Source organism: Phyllobates terribilis, unplaced genomic scaffold (assembly GCF_046119375.1).
Source record: "Phyllobates terribilis strain yellow unplaced genomic scaffold, ASM4611937v1 Scaffold_5__5_contigs__length_657084704, whole genome shotgun sequence".
Taxonomy (NCBI): domain Eukaryota; kingdom Metazoa; phylum Chordata; class Amphibia; order Anura; family Dendrobatidae; genus Phyllobates; species Phyllobates terribilis.
Window position 1 is genome coordinate 451,313,618 of NW_027362765.1, and position 22,868 is coordinate 451,336,485.

Sequence of the window (22,868 nt, forward strand, 5' to 3'; positions counted from 1 at the left end):
ATTTACCGATCGGTGGTCGTTAATACGCTGCCGATATCAAAGATTTTTGTGTATGCATAAAAATCCAGTCACCGGTTGAACAAGTATTTTGCTCCTTCATTTGATGATTGCCCGCATGTTTACACCGGCTGATAATCGGGAACGAGCATTTCTATGAACAACTAGTGTAAAAGGGCCTTTACTTTAACTACAGATGTAAAATGGAGATAATGAGCAATCACACTTCACTATGTCGATGAGTCATTTCACCAAACTATCATTAAGATGGGAAAATCTGCATGGATGATGCCCCAAGGGTGTCACAAGTACATAACGTCATTCTTGTTTATTCGCATAGAAAATTAACACTATGCACCATTTGGAATTGAAACTGATTCCCCTTTTCAGAAGCTCGTAAGAAAAACATATACCGTATGGAATGGCCCGGGACAGTAACCAAGATATCTGTGTGTTTAGCTCACTATCACTTCTCATGTGTTAATGGGATCAGGGCACTATATGACAAATGGACTGAAAGGGATTTTTACAATATGGACGGGCATAACTGTGTACATACTTTGGGAGAATACAGTAACCAAAATCTACCAAATGGCACCTCTTTTTTCTACCACTATGCAAAGAAGAATACGACATATTAGGGCATTAATTAACAAATACTTTAATTTCTGATCATACATGTAACCAAATGACTGAACATAGGTCATTTTGAACTTATATTATTATTACGTTCTGTCCATTGCTTCTTTAGCACCAACATGTATATTCCGCAATATAGATTGTAATCACTCACATTAATTCATGTTCCCGGTGAGGATCATTATCGCTTACCACTTTACCAACTTTACCTGTATTTACAAAATGATGACCCATTATGTTAATAATTCCCAAATAGCAAGTTATCCGCCAGCCGTTAAATAGGGGATTATTTGCTTATCACTGGAGGTCAAACCACTCGGACCCCCAGCGATTCCAAGAATGGAATGGAGCAGAGGTGCGAATGCTTGAGCTCTGTTCCATTCATTAACTATGGGACTGTCAAAAACAGAAGAGCGCTGGACTCCGCTTTCTCTGGCAGTCCCATAGACTGGAGTAAAGGCCGAGCATGCACACCTCTGCTCCAATCAAGACGCAGCTGCATAGCCCTGTTGTCTAGGTATCAGACCCCTATGCTTGAGATCAATGGGGTCTCCAGCAATCGGGACCCTTAGAAAAATCCCGTTAGTCGAAATTTAACAATGCTGCCCATGGCCTAATGGTGTAACGTTGGTCAGTATCAGGTCAGGTTGCACAAGTCCAGCTGTAGCAGTACAGGCAGGTTAGTTGCCTCTAGGCCTTGAAACGCATCGCGTCACACAGGCAAAGCTGCGGCCTCAGCAGGTCTCGGAGGCCATACCCGGGGATTGTGAGATAACACAGAGCTCGCTCAAGCTCATCTGCTCCCTCTGACTTTGGACTGGTCAAGTCCCCATCCATAATGACTTCTGGTCACACCCTGCCTCTGTAAGTCACCGAGAATGAAAGCCATTGTTTCACTGGCGGGAGTCGCTGCAGGCCGTAAGAAATTGCTCCTTGCCGCTGCAGTTCATGTGTTTGAGACCCCTGCTTTAGACCTAGCGTGATATGAATATGAATATTGTTAGGTTGGGATGGAAAAATGAATGACCTTCAAACAACTTCTCTATTTTTCCCTACATTTTATGGGCAGAGTTGTACTGCCAAATCTCTGCTGGAAGTCAGAGGACAGCTCGATCAAAGCATATAACAGCAGAGGGTCACGGTACATAATGAGCCATAAATTGGAGAAACAAGGGTGAAATACTGTTATAGGGCTTGGGAAGGGTTAGGCAAGTATGGACACTATGACACAGAGGTCGATTTTCTCCACACCCAAATTATGATGCATCACACAATGCAACTGTCAGATAATAGTGTGATAGAAAAATTTTGCATGATATTCTGTATATAAATTGCAACACATAGATGAAACAGTTGAACCCATCTCCTTTGTTGTGCACCCTTCACCAAATCACAACTATGATGCAAACTAAAGGACACATCCACAGTACATTTCTATCACTACAATGCAGAACAGGACATTAATAATGGAAGGGGTTCAAGGCAAAAAAAAAAAAAAAAAGCACATTTACATTCTTCACACATAAAATGATTAATTCCCAATTCCCGCAGCCTAAATGCCTAAAAACGCTCAATAATTTTTATTCGAGGCAGCTACAAATAATTTTAAAGCCTCTGATTATTAACTAAAAAAAAAGTTTGTTTTTCATACGTCCATCAAATTATCTTTTGTTTGGTATTTAAGCCCCTGAAATGCGGAAAATAAAAGTTCTAATGAAATAGCCTGTATAAAAGCAATGACGGTTTCAAAGCAGAGCTAAATTAACTTTCCCCATCAAAACACTGTGCTGGCATTGGAGAACAAAGGGATACGAACAGAGAAAGAATCCCTTTGTCTGAATTTCACAGCATTTGGCTGTTCCAGCGGCTCACAGAACATTTTTTTAATTGTACACCTAGTCTTCCATGCACTGTGCAAGATCTCAGGAATGCATATAGAGCCGAATAATGAAGTGAAGAGGTCATTTAGAGACCATGGCTGAAAGAGTTTAATATTTTATGCCAGAGGAGGGTCATAGTGAGCCCTCGTCCCTCTCCACCATACAAAGGTCACCGCTTGCTGCTCGGGAACAGGCATCACTCTAGAGGCCAAATTAAGGGTAATTTCAAATTCTACCATCTGCAAAATAATGGACAAGGCAGGGAAATAAAAGGATTAGCTGCTATTCAGCTTACTTACAAACATATTAAAGGCTTTTAACCTCCAACGAGAAAGGAGGGGGAAAAAAAGCATACACAATAGCACAATACAAATGATAACCATTGGAAAAGACCATTATAAGAGGCATAAATCAGCAGATAAGGATTCTGTGTAGGAGATGGAATAGTTTTGTAGTGGTGGTCCGGGCAGGGCTGAAAGCAATTGCTTTATATAGTGAACGTTTCCACCCAAGGGATTGGGGTCATATTAAGTATTCATGGGCTAAATCCTATAGAGCATATCGGTGGAAGTTAAGTGAAGCAGTTAAATATTTCTGAAAATGTTTCCAACAATTCGCAGTAGTTCTGTTCACATGCCCCTGCGTTGGGACTTCATCACTACAGCAAGAAGTAAATACTGGTGGGGGACCTAGCAGCATCGTAACGGGAGTAGAGGGGGATTGCTGAGGTTAATATTGCTTCCTTTATTATTTAGACCTATTCAAAGCCTTTTTTTAATAAAAATACGGAAGTGGACAATTCCATTGAGTTCCCATAAAGAAAGACACATTATATCTTTATACAATGTCCACAATGTACAGATCAGTAATTGGCAGACTTAAAGGGGTTGTCCACTACTAGGACAACCCATTTTTGATCTGATGCTAGGCTGAAGAATATTCTCGGCCAACAACATCTAATGTTTATGGGGAGCTTAAAAGGGGGTGTCCACTACTAGGACAACCCATTCTTCATCTGAATGTTTACCCCGTGAAAATAAAAACATCTATACTCACCTCCTGTGCCCATGCCATTCCAGCGGTGTCGGCACTCGCATTCCCGGGGCTGACTGGGCGCAGGGCTCACATGTCATAACAACCGTAGGTGAGCCCCGGGAACGCGAGTGACGACACCGCTAGAACGGCACCCGGCACCAGAAGATATAAGTGTTTCATTTTCACGGCGGCAAACATTCAGATTGAGAAGTGGTTGCCCTATTAGTGGACAACCCCTGTAAGCTCCCCATAAACATTAGATGCTATTGGCCGAGAATATGCGTCAGCCGATCATTCAGCCAACTGTCCCATACACAGGAGCACTCATTAGGCCGAACGCCTGTGTTCTCTATTCTATATGACACGTCGGCAGTCTGAAATCGGACATCAGTCGGCGCTCTATTCACATTAGACTGTCATCTGAACCCATTCATATTGCCGGGTTCAGTCGACATTAGACTAAAGTGAATGGGGGACTTTCGGCTATGTGCAGTCTACTACTTCTGAGTGTCCTCCTCCAGTAGGCGTATATTACAGAAAATGATGCACGTCAGAGCGCACGTTCGCTCTGTCGGCATCATTACAGTCTGTGGCCCCGTCGGAGCATACATCCGAACCAAGTTTTATCGGTGGGGTTTGGATGTATGCCCAAATGGGATCACAAAAGCAATGTGAACGCACCCTTATGCTTTTCCTCAGATTGTTCAACTCCTGGTTTTGGCTTACAAATACTAAGGTAAAATACTGACTAAGTACTGAGCGCGTGAATGTGGCCTTTTTAGTTGGGGATTCAGAGTTATTTGGTGTCCAGGAGTGCATGTTTCCTTGGTAGTCAACATTTGTATCGTCAATTTTACAGAAATCTTCAATCAGTAGTGAGAAGATTTTAAGAAGAGTCCTATATCTTTCCTGCACTCACAACTATTGGTGGTCCCGCATTACCAATATCCTCAGACGCCTCAATGACGTGTCGAAAGGTAACTACACTTTAGACTAATTCCAAAACTCTGAAGCAAAAATTGGAATCCCCCTTTATATCTCTCAGACAGGAAGATGCTTCTTAAAGCGGTCATATACATTAGATAAAAGTAAGATGACAGTTGCACAAATGTAAAATGGATGATTATCTGGTGAATGGTCATCTCTGCAAAGCAGCCATATCTCGTAGAGTGAAAACACAGAGCAGTAAAAAAAAGAAATATCTTTGTAATGTTGCACCTAATACATATGTTGCAAAAGTAGGTGAAAGACTTCACAAACTTTTGTTTCAAGTGTTCCCAGAACACCCCTCCCCCATGATCTATGTGCAATGGTCCGTTCTATGCAGTCAGCTGGAGAGAGATGCACAATGTGTTGTGGAACAGACCACTGCACACAGATAATGGGGGAGGGGTGCTTTGATTACACAAGCAGCAAAGTCATTTATTTTTCTGCTTCAGCACAGAAACAACTGAACATAGATAATGAAAATATATTACAAAAACCTTTCTTTCACACTATTCAGCAAAACTACCCATTGATGTACAAATTGTGAACCCACACTTTAACACAAGTATAAACGGAGGAGTATGCAACACAAAATAAATCATGTTATTACCTATGTGCGCTGCATCTTCTGTTTAGTGCATGTGCTAAATCTACTCCAGAGACGGCGCACATCGCCTGGTTTCATCTGGCAATTACCGGTCATAGAGCATGCAGGTAATGTCTTTGTATCATAATTATGGACTGTAGACATGTCTAATTTAAAATTGTAATAATTTATTACAGTTTTCCAATGTGTTCATAAAAAACATTGACTGTCGTTGATTTTTTTGATAGGTTTGCCAATTGAAAATCTAACAGGAACGTACCAGCGGATCAGCGCAGAAATTGAAAACTGAAGGCTACATACATTAGACTAATGTCAGCCGAACTGGGTTTGACAGACAATTCAACCAACTGATCGCTGGGGAATATGTTGATTGGGCATGTCCGATTTTGGTCTGCCGGTCGTTTTTTCCTCTCAGAGATAAACCACAGGCAGATATGTTTGTCAGCGGCTTTCTCAGATAGCACAGGAGCACTCGGCTCCTTTGTATGGAAGAGACGATTGGCTGTCAACCAATGTGTATGGCCGGCTTGATACATGGACTTCAGATATAGTTGTTCAACCTTGATGTGTGGAGATCTGTATCAAAATGAGCCTAATTCATAGGGGCATAATCTGACATCTCTTCTGTCCCAAATCTGCAGACTTTTTTAAGATGCATATTAATGGGGTGGCAGAAGCTTCATTCATTTGCATTGAAAGAAGATTTGATGCAGAGTTGTTGTGGATTTCGGCACTGAATCAACTGCGAAATCCTTCTCAAATCTGGAACATGTGAGCTAGGCCTAAAAGTTCTTTATGTGAAATATAAGTGATTTTATTATTACAAAAATTACCCCTTTTAAATGGCCACATTCATCGGAATTGGATACCTAAGATCCTCAATGAAAACATTCAACCACCACTACGATTTCTAAAAGTATATTGGTAATGGATGTAAACTGATGTAAATTGGTTTATTAGATAAATGCTGATTTACATTTCTTCTGTTGCATTCTTAAATAACAAAAGGTACATGTTAAAGGGATTTTCAAGGGAATTAAAAATATTTTTAAAGGGCTCAGACTGCTTAAAAAACAAAAGTAAAACCCTCACTGATCCCCTGTGTTTCATTTCTTGTTCCTGTTTTGACACACCCGCTCAACCAATTGTTAAGATAGGGTTAATCGAGGGTGAGTATTAGTTCTTTTATTTATTTTTCTGAGTCCCTTAAAAATTAAAAACATCTTTAAAGACCTATCACAAGTAATTTAGATCAATATTTCTTATATTCCTAAACCAAGTACCCCCATAATCCAGAGGTGAAGCTATAGAGGTTGGAGAGGAATCAATCATACAAAAGTCCTGGTGCCTGATCCCCTGTATTTCATTTTCTGGTCCCATTTTGACACACCCGCTCAACCAATTGATAAGATTGGTGTGATCGAGGGTGAGTATTAGTTCTCTTATTTATTTTTCTGAGTCCCTTAAAAATTAAAAACATCTTTAAGGCCTTTCATAAGTAATTTACATCAATATTTCTTATACTGCTAAGCCAAGTATCCCCATAATCCAGGGGTGAAGTTATAGAGGTTACAGAGGAATCAGTCATACCCAAGTTCTGCTGCCTGAGTGGTGTTTAAAGTCTGTGTCACATAAAAAGATACTAGTATTATAAATGACGCATGGTAGATTGGAGGTCCCATTATAGATTGGGGCCCTGACGTTTTACATTACACCCTGCGCTATTGAAATAAATGACATCAAACTACCTCCAAGGCCGTATTCATAAGCTGAGCTGTACTTATAAAAAGCAGAGCATGAGGACAGTGCAAGCATGCCCCAGAGACATGGTAGGTACCTTCTGTACCTACTGCATGATCTGCACTTATACATCGTGCAACCTATATGGCAATAAAGTAAAAAACGGAAACATATATTTCAGCAATTAAAAAAGGCACAAACAGCAAATATCCTCGTTCTATAGAGATGATATATAAATGCACAATATGGGGAATTATTTTAAAACAGGTGCAAACATTTTGCAAGTGAAACCTCTGCTCAGATACGAGGCATAGATGAAATTACACCAATAAATTCTATAAGGCAGGGGTCGACAAAGTTGTTCAGAATCTAGGAGCCAGCCAAAAAATTTAGGAGCCAGAATTTTTTATAGTATATAGATATAGCGACTGGGGTATATACATATATACACAGGTGTATATACATATATACAATGATGTATATACATAGAGACACTGCTGTATATACAGCACGATATACATATATACTGGTGGATATACATATGTACACCAATGTACATACATATATACTGCAGTATATACAGTGCTGTATATACACCAGTATATACTGCAGCTGATGATTGCAAGTAAAATGAAGACCTTTTAATAACACACACATTGGAGGGGGTTGCTGGGTAACGTATGTAGTGTGTGGCCATATGATTTTGGGGACACTGCAGCATTACACACCGGGCAGTGCTTCAGCGGCCACAGAGGAGGGGTCAGCGGCGGGCGATCACCATGGACAGAGGCTGATGTTTGTCTTGCTGCCCCTCGCGCTGCTTTGTGCGCAGCACTTGGCGGAGCGCCACCTGGCGGCCGCAGGCGGTTGTGCAGCCGTGCAGCGCTACCCCCTCCCGGCCATCAGGTTCCAATCGCCGCACTCACAGCAGACGAGAATTTCCTCACACAATACCACGGGCAGCGAATGTGCAGCGCGGCGGCTGCACGACTGCGGCCTCATTGTACACGGCCGGGGAGGGGGGATGGTGGGGCACACACTGTATGTACATATAGACCCCCTCACACACGGCGTCTCCCCGGGGAGCACGGCCTTTGTATGTACTTACACAGGTAGCGGGAGATGAGAACGGGCCCCCGGCCACAGCGATCCTTCCCCCGTAACCCAATTCTCCCTGTCCAGTCCCGGAGCATAAGGGGGGCGGAGCAAAGTGGAGAAGGCGGCCTGAGCGATACTGTCCCTGCTTCCTCCGATTGGATGACTCCGTGCAGGAGGTGGGATTGGATTGAGAGTAATTTTTTTTTTCTTCTCAACTCCTCAAGCACCAGGCAACATTTTCTAGGCGCCAGACAACATTTTCTAGGCGCCACTGGCGACCAGGTGCCTGGGTTTGTCGAGCCCTGCTATAAGGTATGAATTATTATTATTTACGTGCGTTATGACATTAAAAAGCAAATTGTAACAGTATATCAAGTTCCATGTTTTCGCAATTGTATTTGTATAAAACACAATATCTAACTATTGAAAGCAAATGGAAGACAGACTTATGGGCGGCCTCATGTGCGACTCTACGTATATCGCCCATCCTTAATATAACCTTTAATTCTTAACGAAATCGCAAAGCTAAAGCTGTTCTGAAATTACATGAAAATTCAATTAAAGTCATAAATTATTCTTATTACAGTTTAGTATTAGACTGGGGACAGCAGAAATATTACTAATTGAAAACATAACTCAAAACTACAGCAAATAACATACACTGGGAAGAAAGCCACCAGGGCTCAGCTTGTGTAATATGGGAGGGTCGTCACCGCTCCCCCTATAGTCCATGCAATATTAGCTGAAATTCATCACACAGGGTCACTGTCCCTGCCCTATTCAACACCCTCTGTCCAAACATATCTGGATATAGATGAATATACAGGATCCGTTCCATTTCATACCAATACTAAGGCTCTTTTTTCATCATGTTTGGCAAATATGCTGGGAAAATCTCCTGGAATTCATGTGAAATGTATCATTTCACCCAATGTAGAACAAATGTGTATCCTTCTCCTTTTGCTTTCTATCGGACAAGTATGCCTTTTTTCCTATAAAGTAGTAAAAAATGTATGCTGTATGTTTTTTATAATGGGAGCCTATGTTCCACTGTTGCAGCCTTTAGTTGAAGATATACATTGGGAGATTTCACCACCTCTAATGGAGGCTCTAAACATGACGTGAGTATCCTAAAAATAATGTGTGCCGCTTATCAGTGTGCCAATACCTGCTGAACCATCCAAGCCTAAAACATATTAGCTGTGTATCATTCAAACATAAATTAGGAAGGGGGAACTCAAGAAAGTTTTAGTCTCAACCCAGGAACCCCTAAACCCAAAACCATAAATTTGCCCAGATTTCTTTATTATTATTTAGCAAAGCAGTAAAGCACAAGATAGACCACTGCTCCAATCACTGTCTACGGGACTGATGGAGTTAGCACTCAATTATCTAAGTCAATCCCGTAGCTGGCGACTGGAGCAGTGGTCATCACCATTGGTCCCCTAGTCAGAGAATGGAATGGCGGTCAGCCATGCTCAATAGCACTCCATTCACACCTGGATCGTGGAGGTTCCAGTGGTCAGGCTGCCATCTACATACACTTATCAACAGGATAACCGATAAATGTATTTAGTAGGAAAACCCCTTTTAGGCTTCATTTCATGGTCATGCTTACATTTTCCAATCACAAATAACATAAGGCTAATTCATAGCTTGTAGCACAAAACATTACTAACCGCCTTGGCTGCAGAAAACATTCAGACAAAGAATGGATTGTATGTGGGCGCTTTTCACCGATAAGACACTGACACAACCCTGACCATATCCTTTGTTTAGACAGGGTTAACTGAAACACAGCTGTACAGTGTAGGTTGTTTTGCTCAGAGAGAAGAATTTCCATTGCTTGATCTGCGAGGCCTCATCTAAGCATGGGTTCAGCTTCCTTCCATCTCACAAATGAAATTTCCTGTGTTAAAATTCCTATATTTAAGTCAGCTTACATGGAGAAAATCTGCACGGCGGCTTGTTCATCAGCAGCAGAAGAAGATCAGGTAAATGCCAGAGTCTGGCACTAACCTGGACTCTATTAACTCGTTAATATCAAGCATAAGTCTAAGTTAAGCCAGTCTAAAATATTCAACATTCACAGTACAAGTATGGACCGTGATGTCCGCATTGGCTGTGGGTCTCCTGACCTGAACAGTCTCATACATGTCTGCGAGGCTGTTGAGTTCAGGTAAGGAGACCATGACCAGTCCAGACATTGCAATCCTTACTTGGACGGCGAATGTTGGTCGGTTTACACTGGTCTTAAAGAGATTTTCTACCTCTTGAACTCAAAAAGAATGCAGCAGTTTTAATAAAATAAAAAATGCATTCTTTCCTTACTGGTCTTTGCCAATCTTCTAACTCTGCCCGAGTCCCTCAACGGTCTCGGTGTCCTCTTCGAGGCAAAGATGGGCATGAAACCAACTTGTCACATGTCCAATCGGCCAAAACAGGATGTACAATGTACAGCCCTATACATCCTGTTCCAGTTATATGACATGGGACCGTGACCGCAGTAACATGCTTGTCCTCACCAAAGGAAAAACCACAAAGACCAGGAGGGAAGCTTTAGAAGAGGGGTGACAGGGATGGGTAAGGTAATTATGCTTTTATTATATATATTTTTGGAGCCTGTCTAAAAAAAACAAAAAAAAAACACATTTGAAGATGGAAAGCCTATAAAAAAAACAAATCTTTAAAAACACATTTTTTTATAGCTGCAATCATATTTTTTTACCTGCAATAATTAATTGCAAGTTTCCACAAAATGTTTAATTTTTTTATGCAGTTATTTATTATACAGGTTTTTTTATGCAGTAGAATCTTTCAAAATATAATTAAACCCTTTTGTTAAAAAAAACACAGGAAATGACTAAAATTTCAATAGCATGCACACGTTTATAAAAAAAAAAATACAGTTGCTTTTTAAAGATGATTTTTTTGCCAGCTTTTTTTTTTTTTAATAAATTCCAAATGAAGGAATGTCACAATTATAAAACTGGCAATTTAAGCATGGTAAGATAGTTGGTGCCAATTTTTAGGCCTCATACACTGCACCAGTTCTACAATTTTTACAAAATGTTGAATTATTAACTAGGAGGAGAAGATGTTCCTGGAATCGTCCGGTCCGCTCCTCCCTGGCAGCTGTTTTTCACTTCCGCGCCAGGCATCATCGGCCCAGCATCCCAAATACCTCTGGAGCTTATTTGTCTCATAAACATTTTTGTTTAAATACTCTAACCGGAAATGTAAAATAAATATTGGAAGTAAAACTCCCCTTATTGATCTTCTTCAATCTGGCTACAAAACCAAGGAGGTCCCCTTCAGCCTTTGTTCTTTCAAGACCAACGTGTGACCTCTGCAGCTAATCACTGAGCCCAACACATCACTGCCAAAGCGAGCGATTGGCTGGAGCAGATGGAGCAGGAAGTACAGAGTCTGGCAGGGGACCCAAGGAGTGCTGGAAAGGGCGTGGTGAAGAATTAATGATGATTCCTTTTTATTATTATTATTTTACACCATTTTTAAAACATTTTAATATACATTGAATATACATTTGGACTACTATTGGTGACAGGTTGACTTTATTTTAATTTTTTGGCACATATTGACTATCAGACCTTAACCAACTTGCTTACAGACTTTTATACGTCATTTTTCTTGAATTCTCTCTTTATCTATTTCCTGCTTCCAATAAACATTAATGATATGATATATAAAAGAGAAAAATGCACTTTGCTACATGACTAATGAGAAAGAAATCAAAACTAAACTATTGATTTAAGAAAAAAAATTCATAACCAACACATAAAATGTAACACATATTGGTTAGTTTTCTTCATGTTACAGGTATGACACTCTTCACGCAACGTCAGCTGTACTGAGAATGCTAATGGCAGTCTCCAATCAAATATCTCCGCAGGGTACAAAGCTCTCCTGGTTTCTAGAACATAAAGGAACAGACCGCATTCTAAAAAGTCTCTCCTTAGAATTACAGGAATCTAGCCTTATACTTCAGCACAAGAAAGACGAAACCTATGGCTTCAAAGTGAGGTTCAATCAGCACAATAAAAGTGGAGGTGGCCCAAAAAGGGTCATCTTAAGATTTCCTTCCACCCTTTATAATTGGACACAGCCAGAATATCAATGGGCAATGTCTGTTCACACAGCTGGATAGAAAACACACAAAGATGTAATCTAGCTAGCACATTCCATTCTTGGAGTGCAAGGCAAAAATAGGGTCTAATGTCATCAAGGACTCATTCTTTCCCACCTAAGCACCATGCTAAGAAATTGTTTAATAGTTAACCGGAAGTTTAAAAAAAAGTACATTGATGGATTTTAAGGGTTTTAGCACATTATGCCTTCTTTTTTGATTGAGTTACCCTTGTAGGTTACTCCATGTAGGTAAACACAACGGGTAAGATTTATAAAAAAAAAAAAAAAAAAAAGGTGGTTTGGGATCTATCGTTCCTTTGACAAATTTGAGCAAAAGTGGCTATATTTTTGGGAAAGGTAAATAGAAAAACTAGGCTATGGGATCTCATCGGCATGGCTATCACGGGGCTGTGCATCATTTTAGTCAAAATGTCACAGTGGCCTATAGCCAGTGATGTCACCTGGTATTACATGACAGGACCAGCAACATAAACCAGTGGTGGGGGGCAGAAGAAGAATTCTAACAGTCAGGGCAGAAAACCCCTTTAAGGGCTCGCAAGGGATCACACGCACCCATACAAGTCTATGGGTGCATGTGAAACATCTAACTGCGGACAGGGACAATGGAGGAGATGGAGAAATTAAGTTCTCCGTCTTCTCCACACCTGTGCTACGATTCGCTTATACTAAAGGATGGGATCACAGTGAGATGATACTACTGACAGAGTTTGATAGTAGTGTCATTAGGATAATCAGCCCGATTCTCTCACATGAGAGAATCGTTGGCCGTGTGACCCCAGCCTAATAATCACACTTTGCATTTTTGATTAAGCACTAAACAAAACTAAGTACCATTCAACTTATTGCACCCCAATACATCCCACTGAGAAAACTGTATCAAATGTGAATAGATAGTGGAAGTATACTACATTATGTCAAATAGGTATGATGAGTGGGTGTTAAAAATTAGGACAGGGCTGGATGGAGACTAAAACTATACATTCAAAGAATCCAAGCCTATGTGCATAGTAGTGCAGGTCACAAAAGTAACGCAGGTAACAATCATTACACAATAGCTGCTGCAAAACCTCTTTTTTTTTAAGAATCACAATGAGAGCAAACTCCTCCCAGCCTGCAGTAGCCAATGGTGGCATTATTTTGTTTTTGCGGTTATACTATCAGTGTCGTATTCGAGCACTCGGATGACCTCTACTGATTCGAATGGGCAAGTTTGATCCGTGACGGATAAAAAACGGGACAGGTCTCAGTTTATTTTTTTTTTTGCTAACACACGGACATCTGATAACCATAATAGATGCGTGTTCTGTTTTTTTCTGCAATAGAACACGAAACATGAATGTCTGAATGAGGCCTAAAGGGGATTCATCCTTACCACTAATTAATTGATTAAAAGCACCCTCATCTTTTTTAATAAGGGCGAGCAGTGTCGTCATGTGCACACAGCGCCTTTCTCAGGCAGACTCCGACTGGAACCCACCTGAAAAAGTACTCAATAAATGTTCAGAATAATGAATATATGCACCGCAACGACATAACAACTTGTGCACACGTTCCGTATTTTTACATTTTTTTAACCACTTCAAGCTTGAAAACCACTATTGTATTAAAAAATACAGCAAAAATGACAAAAAAAGACCTCAAAGAAGAAGCTTAAAGAAAAACACAGCCGCCATTGTCCTGGAGCATCTTCTGCTTCAAAAGCAATGCGGGAACACCACCGGGTGCACATACCCGAAGTCCTAAGTAGATCTGCCATTTTTTTCAGCAGGGACACACATTCATATTCCATGATGCAGCTGCTGCAGAATCACCTTTTTTTAAAAAAAGAGGATGGTAATACTATATGTCAGTCAATCAGTGGATGGCACAGAAGGAGGAAAATCCTGGAATAGTGATCAGAGACTGCTTCTGCAGGAAGAGATAAGCAATGTCTATGTATCGCCACACATCTCTATATAATCATCAGGTTCTGACATCAGAATGATGAAACACTTCTAGGAAAATGCTTTTTCCCACTAAAGTCAATGGAAAAATTATGATTAAAATAGCCTGCTGTGGTTAAAAAAAAAGCAGCATGACCAGAAGATTGTATGATTTTCAGCAGATTTCTTAAAACCCACTCAATGTAGCATCTACCTTGTAAATTATCGCAGTGCCAAAAATGCATCAAAACCGCATCATGTGAAAATCGCCACATTCTGGATATGCCAGCGCAGGCTTGCAGTAAGGATATATAATATATGAGCTCTAGGTTAGTACTTGTGTCCATATATCCAGTATGGTCTATTGGAATATATTTATGCCTCCAGGCTTAGACTGGCCCACAGGAGAACAGGAGAATCCTCCGGTAGGCACCTGTGCAAGACTGGGCCACCACCCTCTTATATGAGCAGTAATTGGCACAATATACTTGAATTACTAGGTACAGACAAAGGCAGTATATTATTAATTTAATAATCTACCCAGTTCAATATAAATTTGTGATTGAGGATAACGTCCCATTTGTATGTAGCTGAAAAGTGGGGCCCTGGAGTTGGTTACTGGTGGCCCCTGGCACCCCAGTCCGACATTGTATGCCTCAACTGAAAGAAACTATCTTTCCATTACTAACTTCCTTCTTAGGTGCCAATGCTGAATGTTAGGTGAGAAAGTCATTTATGCCTCTACTGATACTACTTCTTTAACACCTTGTCAACAGGAAAGAGAGACACAAAGGACTTCATGTATGCTAGATTTCTAAGTGTCCTTGTTGCCACCAGTAACTAAGAGTTCATAGTCACTTTCTAATGCGTGATTGTTAGTATGACCAACAGGGACGCTTTTTTTCTTTAATGACTAGACAACCCTATAAGGTCCAAAGAATAGAGATTAACCTTAAGGACCTTATCCAGTTTTAAAAGCTCATTCTTATATACCTTATTAGTGAATTCCGAGATTTAGGATCCTTATCTCTTGGCCAGAGTGGTTACAACACTTCATATTTCTGACTGAAAGACCTGTGCATCCATTGATTTGGGTAAGCAATTTGTAATACTTGGTTTTTCCTGAGATGGCGCTGCAAGGGAATAGAACGCTTTATAACCAGGTTTCCTTCCAGTAATGGGACACTTTGTGATCATCCTATTGTCCAGGCACCTTTCTAACATGTAATAATTTATTCAAAGTGGTGAACCCCTTAAATAAGGGGCGGTCTCAGAAAAAGTAAACCCTTTCCAAATTCGCTCATAGAAATCAGCTTGGCTTCTGAAAGTATGTAGCAAAACATGGCAGCTATTTAAACGAATGGTCGTCCATATCATCCATGAAGAGATTTGGTCCACCAAAGCCGGTGAAGCTAATATAGAATGTCACTCAGTTCTGGATAATGGAAGGGCCATAGGCTGTAAAGAGTACCTATTACCAATCTGGTGATTGTTCTAAATATTACGTAATAACAAAACCCCTCAGAAAGGTCACTAATATCCCCTGAAAAGGCCTGAATCTATAGCAAAAGTCAGGCCCAAACGTCCGGTTTATGGGATCGCGACATGCAGAGCAGTATACCACAACCCTCCATGACCACTCTTGTATTGAAAGAGCAAGATCTCACTCTTTGGACTAACCAACCTTTTTGCAATATCTCACTCTTTCAATGTGAGAGTGGCCCTGGAGGTTTGTGAGAGTGGCCCTGGAGGTTTGTGGGTTCTCGCATTGCAAAGCACGATCCCACAACCCTCCGCAGAAACTCTGGAAATTCAGTCCCAACTTTTTCTAATAAGTTGGGCCCTTTCGGGTGACATTTGGGACCCTTCAAGAGGATTTTCTAATACCTGATACTTAAAAAAAAGTATGCTAACTCTTTAGTTAAGTAAAAAGGGCAGTCTAGGGTTGAAGATAGGTACTCCCTAACATTTGGGCAGGGAAACCTTCAGAAACAACTCCTTTAATAACCACTATACTTAAGAGGAGCATAGTATATTTTTGATATGTGTGAATGGATATTAACATAACTGGTCAGATACATGTAGTAATAAATCTTAGAAAATTTGAACAAATGGCTCAATTAAATTATATGTATAGAATGCATGACAATACAATGAAAAAATAATCTTCATTTTCTAAAAAATATATATTAACATCACTAATCGAAAGAACAGAGTAGGTTATTGTTCCTCTTACATGGAGAATAACAGCTGTGTGGGAATAGAGAAAAATCCAAAAGTGAAATGTCTTCCAACACTTAAAATCGCAAGCCGTTCATCTAGTGCTGTATGCTGGACACGGCCAAATTCAGATTTGAAATAAAACACTGACAAAAAAAAAAAAGTATAATTTTTCAAAGAACTGAAAAGAACCATATTCCTGGAACTGGAATCTCCCTTCTGGGAAAAGTTAGCTGGGAGATTTCACAGAATGAATGAAGGTATGGGAAAACTCATTTCTTCGGAATTTCTAAGTAAACAGGAATGTATCATTCATTTTACTGAGATGAACCTGGGAAATTGCTAAGATTCTGAGAAGAGTCACCATCCCATCCAAGAGAGTCAACATCACATTTCCATAGTCATACACCGTGAAAGGTTTGTGTGATTGTGTTATTCATTAATAACATGGTAGATAGACATTCCTCAAAGTCTCCATGTTATTGATTAATTTTCCTTTATGTACAGAGTGGGAGAACATGTAGGCACTAAATTTACTGAAATGAAAGGTTGTGTGGACGTTGATGCATTATTTAATGCAGTGAACTTTTACTTACATAGTCCCTTCCAATTTTATGGATCTAGCTATTTCAACAGAGCTGATAAAATAAGCTCTCTAAAGTGCTCCATGTGACAGCGCGATGGTGACGAGAAATAAAATAATCCAGTTGACAAGCTTTTCACTTGGTCGCTTACCCTTCCTAAGGAAATTTAGTCTGCATATACGGTTGGTCAAAGGCTTGAGATTTTTGTAAGTGGTTACCAAGAACTTCATTGGGATCCCCCTAAATTCTTAAAAAAGACTTGTCACTTGCTTAAAAAAATTGAACTGAAATCCCTGTGCTCACCTGATTTTGCCCCTTTTTTCGGTTTTGTGCTGTGTCATTCCATCGCAGAGATAATCATATTTGTCTCTTCTGGTGCGCGGTATGTGAAATCTCTGCTTTGCAGTCCAACTGAGAATTTCTTGACAGTCCTCTTTCGGGGCATATCTCCCAAATGCTGCCGATCACAGCTCAACAGCATCTGAGACTGCTAGATGAGCTGCTGAGCTGTGACTGGCAGTGTCCGAGAGGGAGGAGTGAAAGCATACACACCCAGAGAGGACTATGAAGAAATGCCCAATAGGACTGCAAACAGAGATTTCCCATATTGTGCTCCAAAAGAAATAAATGTGAATATCTCTGCAATGGAGTGACGCAATGCAAAACAGAAAAGACAAGCAAAATCAGGGGAGTTTTACAGGGTATTTGACTCAATTTTTTGAGCAACTGACAGGTCCACTTAAAGCCTGTTGTCCATAGACAGATTGCATTTCTACCCGTCTTAAGACCCTCATATGCATTAGACTAACATCAGCCGAACCCCGATGATTGTCTGGGCCTCCAAACTCTAAGGATAAGAATCCGGCATGTTTTATTTTTTACTGCCAATCCTTTTGTTCTCGGCGAGATAAGCCACTGGCAGAGGAGTCTGGCAGCTACTTTCAACTACAGAACACAGGAGGACTCGGCGGAACTGAGAGTTCCTGTGTATGGTGGAGATCCCAAAACATGACCAATATCAGAGATGTTTGGTGGTCGCTTATCAGGTGGTCCTCAACTTTATGATATGGAGTCAGAGGCGAGGTATCTATTTGGACATTATTATGGGTTTATGGCCAAGACCAATCTGGGCAGAAGGAAAAAAAATCTGAACCCTTTTCAATGTATCTGAAAATAACTGTTTTTTAATACAAATGGTCCCAATTAAACATCTGAATTTGGTCTGAGTGTACTACAAGAGAAGTTCTTGCCTATCCATTTAGCAAGTGCAAGTACTTGTGTTGGCCAAAACAACGGTAATTTTTGTAATCCAATTTAGAAAAACTTGTCAACATTTGCATTTGTGTCTTCCTGAAATAATAAACAAATGTGATAAAGAAACAAACCGGATACTGATCTTCTCCTAGTTCAAAGGGCCTTCCACTTCCAATAGTGCCCGACCGCAGGGTGGCCTCTTGATTTTCCTGAGAAATCCTGGGAACTACTGATACATGGGCAATTTCCCACAGATCACAGGAAAACCTAAGACGAATGGCTACAACCCCATATATATGACACCATACAATGGCATGTTCCATAAATGTAGTTTAAGGGAATCGGTCTTCCTCTACAGCTCTGCCATGAGTATGAGGCCTTAACCTACATCCCTACATCCGCATGCGTCTGGCTTTATATGGAATAGATTCTGAAAAAAAAATGCAACTTGCTCCAAAGCACAATATAATGTATTACCCAGGTATCCGAAATAATGTTTTTAGATGAGAATTCAATAGCTTAGCATCATACGGTGGCCCACTTAGTGCCCAAAGCCCAAAGGTAACCCATTGAACCACTTTATCTAAATTAATTTCTTGTGAACCGCGGCGTATACACAAGCTCGCTAAAGGAATCTAATAAGTACAAATCTCAAAATTAATAAAACAAAAAAAAAATGATGATCACAATTTTCTAATTTGACACTGCTACATAAGAAATAGAGGGCTATAATGCAAGAAAAGGCAACCTGTGATTGACCCTACTACCCAGAATGCTCCGAGCTGTAGATCAACAAAAGACAGCACTTACAAGAAGAAAAACAGTAGTATAAAAGACAGTACAATAAAATGTATTACATACAAATCCTAATCTTATGCCGTTTATGGAGTATTTTGGAAATGTCATAATAAAGGCAAAAATAATTCATACAGCCGTTTGGGGTAGTAAATAAATCAAGTTCCTAATGGCATTCCTAGGTTACCTCTAGATTGTGTTCAAGGCCAATTGGTAGCCATAGGAGCCAGTATTTACTGTTTGTGCTGTCATAGGCCTTGGAAACATGAGTTTCCTAAATGTTCTTCATGATGCACCATGAAATACATCTTAATCCAATGCTATTAATCAAAAGGATGATGAAAAGCTATAAAGTTGACCAAAGGCTTCTATTTTCATAACGTGAACTAATATTCACAAGTGTGTGGCATGTCCTGTTGGATCAAAATGGTGATGTTACTGGTATCAAGCCAAGTGTTGGGCAATGGACATGGTCACTCAAGAACATGGCATCCACTATCCCCGCTGGAAGCCTATTCTAAACAACAGTTTGGTGGTAATGTCCATAAAAAAACTATAAATTATAATCTACACATTATATAAAACATGATATGAGAATGTGGAATGAATTGAGAAGGTACTTACTCTGATCTCATTTCGGCGTATCTCCACATCACACACTGAATGTCCTTGGTGGGCACCACTGTAGTAGCAGCAGAACTGGCACACTGCTACCTGCTCAGCTTCACAGTGGTAGAGTCGGTAAGCATTATGTTGGGGACAACTCCAGGCCCTAACGTCTTCAGCTTCTACCAGGAGGTGCCCTCGGGCGGTAGAGGGTTGCTGTAGGTGAGTCTGCACATGGGACTGGCAGCATGGCGCTTCACATCTCAAGCAGATCTTCTGGGCAGGTAGTGGTGGCCCCCTTCGACAGAATACACAGTGGAGGGTAGATGGTGGCTTGTCCACATTAAGACAATTAAATTTTTCCACAATATTGGTGAGTTTAAGGTTCTTTTCAAGGTTAGGCTTTTGGTTATAGGCCTGGTTGCACTCGGGGCACCTCACCAGGCCTGTCTCTTTTGCCCAGGCCTCACTTATGCAACCTCTGCAAAAATTGTGCTTACATGGAAGCTGAACCGGTTCAATAAAAACATGCAGACATATAGGACATATAAGCTCTTCTTCAAAACAGTTTTTCCAATTTTCCGCCATCTCCAGCTTGGCAGTGTAACGTGTACAACGGATTACGAGATCAAGCGGACTACAGCCAATCAAACTGTCGCCAACTTTCTTTCAAAAATAAGTTGGAAAATAAAAGAAAAATTTCCTTTAAACGTAATTTATGAAAAAAGGGAAGAAAAAAAACCCAACACAAATTAAAATCTATTTATGTGCTAGTATCGCATATTCCGTAAGATGGGAATTGTTCAAAATATATACAATATCCTATAGGGGAAAAAATATTTAAAGGAAAAAACTAGGAAAAAAGAGTTGATTCAATGCAGGCTTTTCACCGACCATAGATTGAGAATCTAGGAAATTAACCCAGCAACCAAATTCTTGAGGTTGTTTCCATAGAGAAGTGATCCTGGATGGGGCTCTGAAAGAAGACAGTTCAGTCTCACAGCTCAAATTCCAGCCTAGAGCGAGAAAAAAAACCCTCCCACCTCTTCCTTGTTTCGCAAATAGGGGAAGAAGAAAAAAAAGGCTTCGTAAAATAGCTTTTAACGTTCTATGCCGAATGTATAAAAAAAATAATAGGTAACCCTGACCGTAAGCCAAGTCTATCTATGGACCTAATATTTCTATTAAAATAACAAAAAAATGCAAAATGAAAAACGGAGAAAAATAAAAGAATTGGATGGTGATCAGTGGATTAGGCTTTGCATGCCTTGATCAAACTGAAAAGGAATTTCTCAACAGCTAATCACAGCCCTCCCCCTTCAGTCTCCCTCCTCCTGACATGAAAGCTATTTCTGATTTTACATTCAATCTGCAAGGGCAGTGACAGTGGGGCCAATGAGGGAGACAGTCACAGAAAATTAACGCGTTTTGTTCTTAAAGAATGTCACCCTTACCATGAATATTCAAGTGCTCTTGTTTCGAAACTTGTAGAGAACCCACCAGAAGAAGAAAAAAAACACAAGAAAAAAAAAAGGGGAAACGCTGTGTATTTAAATGAATACCTATATCCAGATGCCCCCTAACTAAGCCCCCCTTATTGATTAATTCTGCTCGATGAAGGAAACTTCAAGGCGATCCCCCAGCTGCTTTATCTTTTTTGCATTTTCACTAGATCAAAAAAAAAACTGTTACGTTCAGCCATCTTGTTTCTTAATCCCTTTAATAAAATAGATCTCTTTCCCTATCCCAATAATGTAAAAAGTATCTTTTTTTTTCTTCTTGGATTTACAACCTTTCTTCCTTCCCTCTCCCTCCTCCTCCTCCTCCTTTTCTCTTTTAATTAAAAAAAAAAGCCTTTTCAATTGCAAATCAAGTGAACGGAGCTTGTCAAAATGTCAGAGACGTATAAAAAACAGGCGAGATCATAAATAAAAATATATTTAGTATAAAATATTTACGTTCGGTTGAGCATGCCCACATTAAAAAAAAAAAAAAAATGCACAACGCCCTTCCTGATTCCTGTAGAGGATCAATAGTGTAGCATTAGAATTTTGCTAGATTCCTTCTTTTTTTTCAGTGGATAAGAAGATTCCGGGAAATCTGAATTTTTAGAAAATAAAATATTTCTAATTCTCAAGTCTTTAGGGTCTTTGTAATGTCAAGAGAGCAAAGCAGAGCAGCAGCTGAATTATTCCTGCATCCATACAATCATCAGTCCCGGTTATTGTGAGCCCCTTGTTGGATTTTCAAAGGGAATCCACATCTGCTTCCTTGGTTGCTTGCAATTTAAATGCCCCCAGTCCGATAACACAGAGCCCCCCAGCCAGCGCTGTATATGAATGCACCTCTTCTGTGTCCAGTGGAAGATCGCAGCTTCCTTCTAATAATCGGTAACAATTCTGCACACCCCTCTGAGATATCAGGGATTTCTCGATGAGCCCCCCAGGCCAAGGGCAGCTAAGATCCAGAGGAGGGGATCGAACCCGTGTCACCGCCTCAGCCTGTCTGTAGAGAGAGCAGAGCAGCAGACTGCTTCCCACAGGGCTCCGCCCACCTCTGCTCTGCCTGCGTCACTGCTTTCTTTCTCTCCTCTGCACAGACTGGACAGCTCTGGAGCGCCCTCTATCTTTACTTTCAGTTCTGCCAAAGCAGGTTTTTTTTTTACTTTTTTTTTTTTTTTTTTAAAGGAACAGCCACGTTTATTTAGTCTACAGCAATTTCCTGTAGCAAATATCTCGACAAACAAAACAGAACTTTAATTCCTGAAAGAAACCTCCCAAAAATAGATGCTGCCTATTTATAATGGAGAAACAAACTCAAATCGTCAACTTGCAAAGTAGGGTGATGTGTGCAGCCTAGGGCCATTTTAAGCAGCCTTCTTAGAGGGGTTGTCCATCTTTGCGGACAATTCTATTTTTTTAAATTGATAGCTCTCAGGCTAGGGTCACACCAGCGTATATTCTGTCATCCAAGAAAATTGGCCAATTATGCTAACCAGGGGCGTACATAGAAATCATGGGGCCCCATAACAGAAGTTCTAACCCCCCCCCCCCCCAAAAAAAAATAGATAAATAATTGTCGGGGTCACAGAAGAGCAGATCTCACAACTTTGCAGCTTTTACATAGTAATTTTACTCCTGCTGAAGTCCCAGATCCCTCTTTCATTGTCCCCATAAAGTATGATGCCAACAAAAGTGCCCACTCTAAACACAGTATGATACCCCCATTGTGAATTCCTCCACATGCAGAGTATAATGATCCTACTGTACCCCACCTCAACTCCCAGGGCAAATATGGTGACCCCAACACAGGATGATCCCCCAACTATGACCCC

At 40.4% G+C, this 22,868-nt stretch overlaps 1 protein-coding gene across 1 annotated transcript in view; it reads right to left on the reverse strand.

Moving 5' to 3' along the window:
- TRIM8 (tripartite motif containing 8) overlaps window positions 1-22,099 on the reverse strand; it is an 80,976-nt gene extending 58,877 nt beyond the window's left edge. Inside the window, exon 1 of the mRNA XM_073685324.1 lies at window positions 19,553-22,099. Within this exon, the coding sequence (XP_073541425.1) occupies window positions 19,553-20,122 (570 nt within the window). The 5' untranslated portion in view covers window positions 20,123-22,099. The remainder of the gene's footprint in view (window positions 1-19,552) is intronic.
- Window positions 22,100-22,868: the final 769 nt, after the last annotated feature.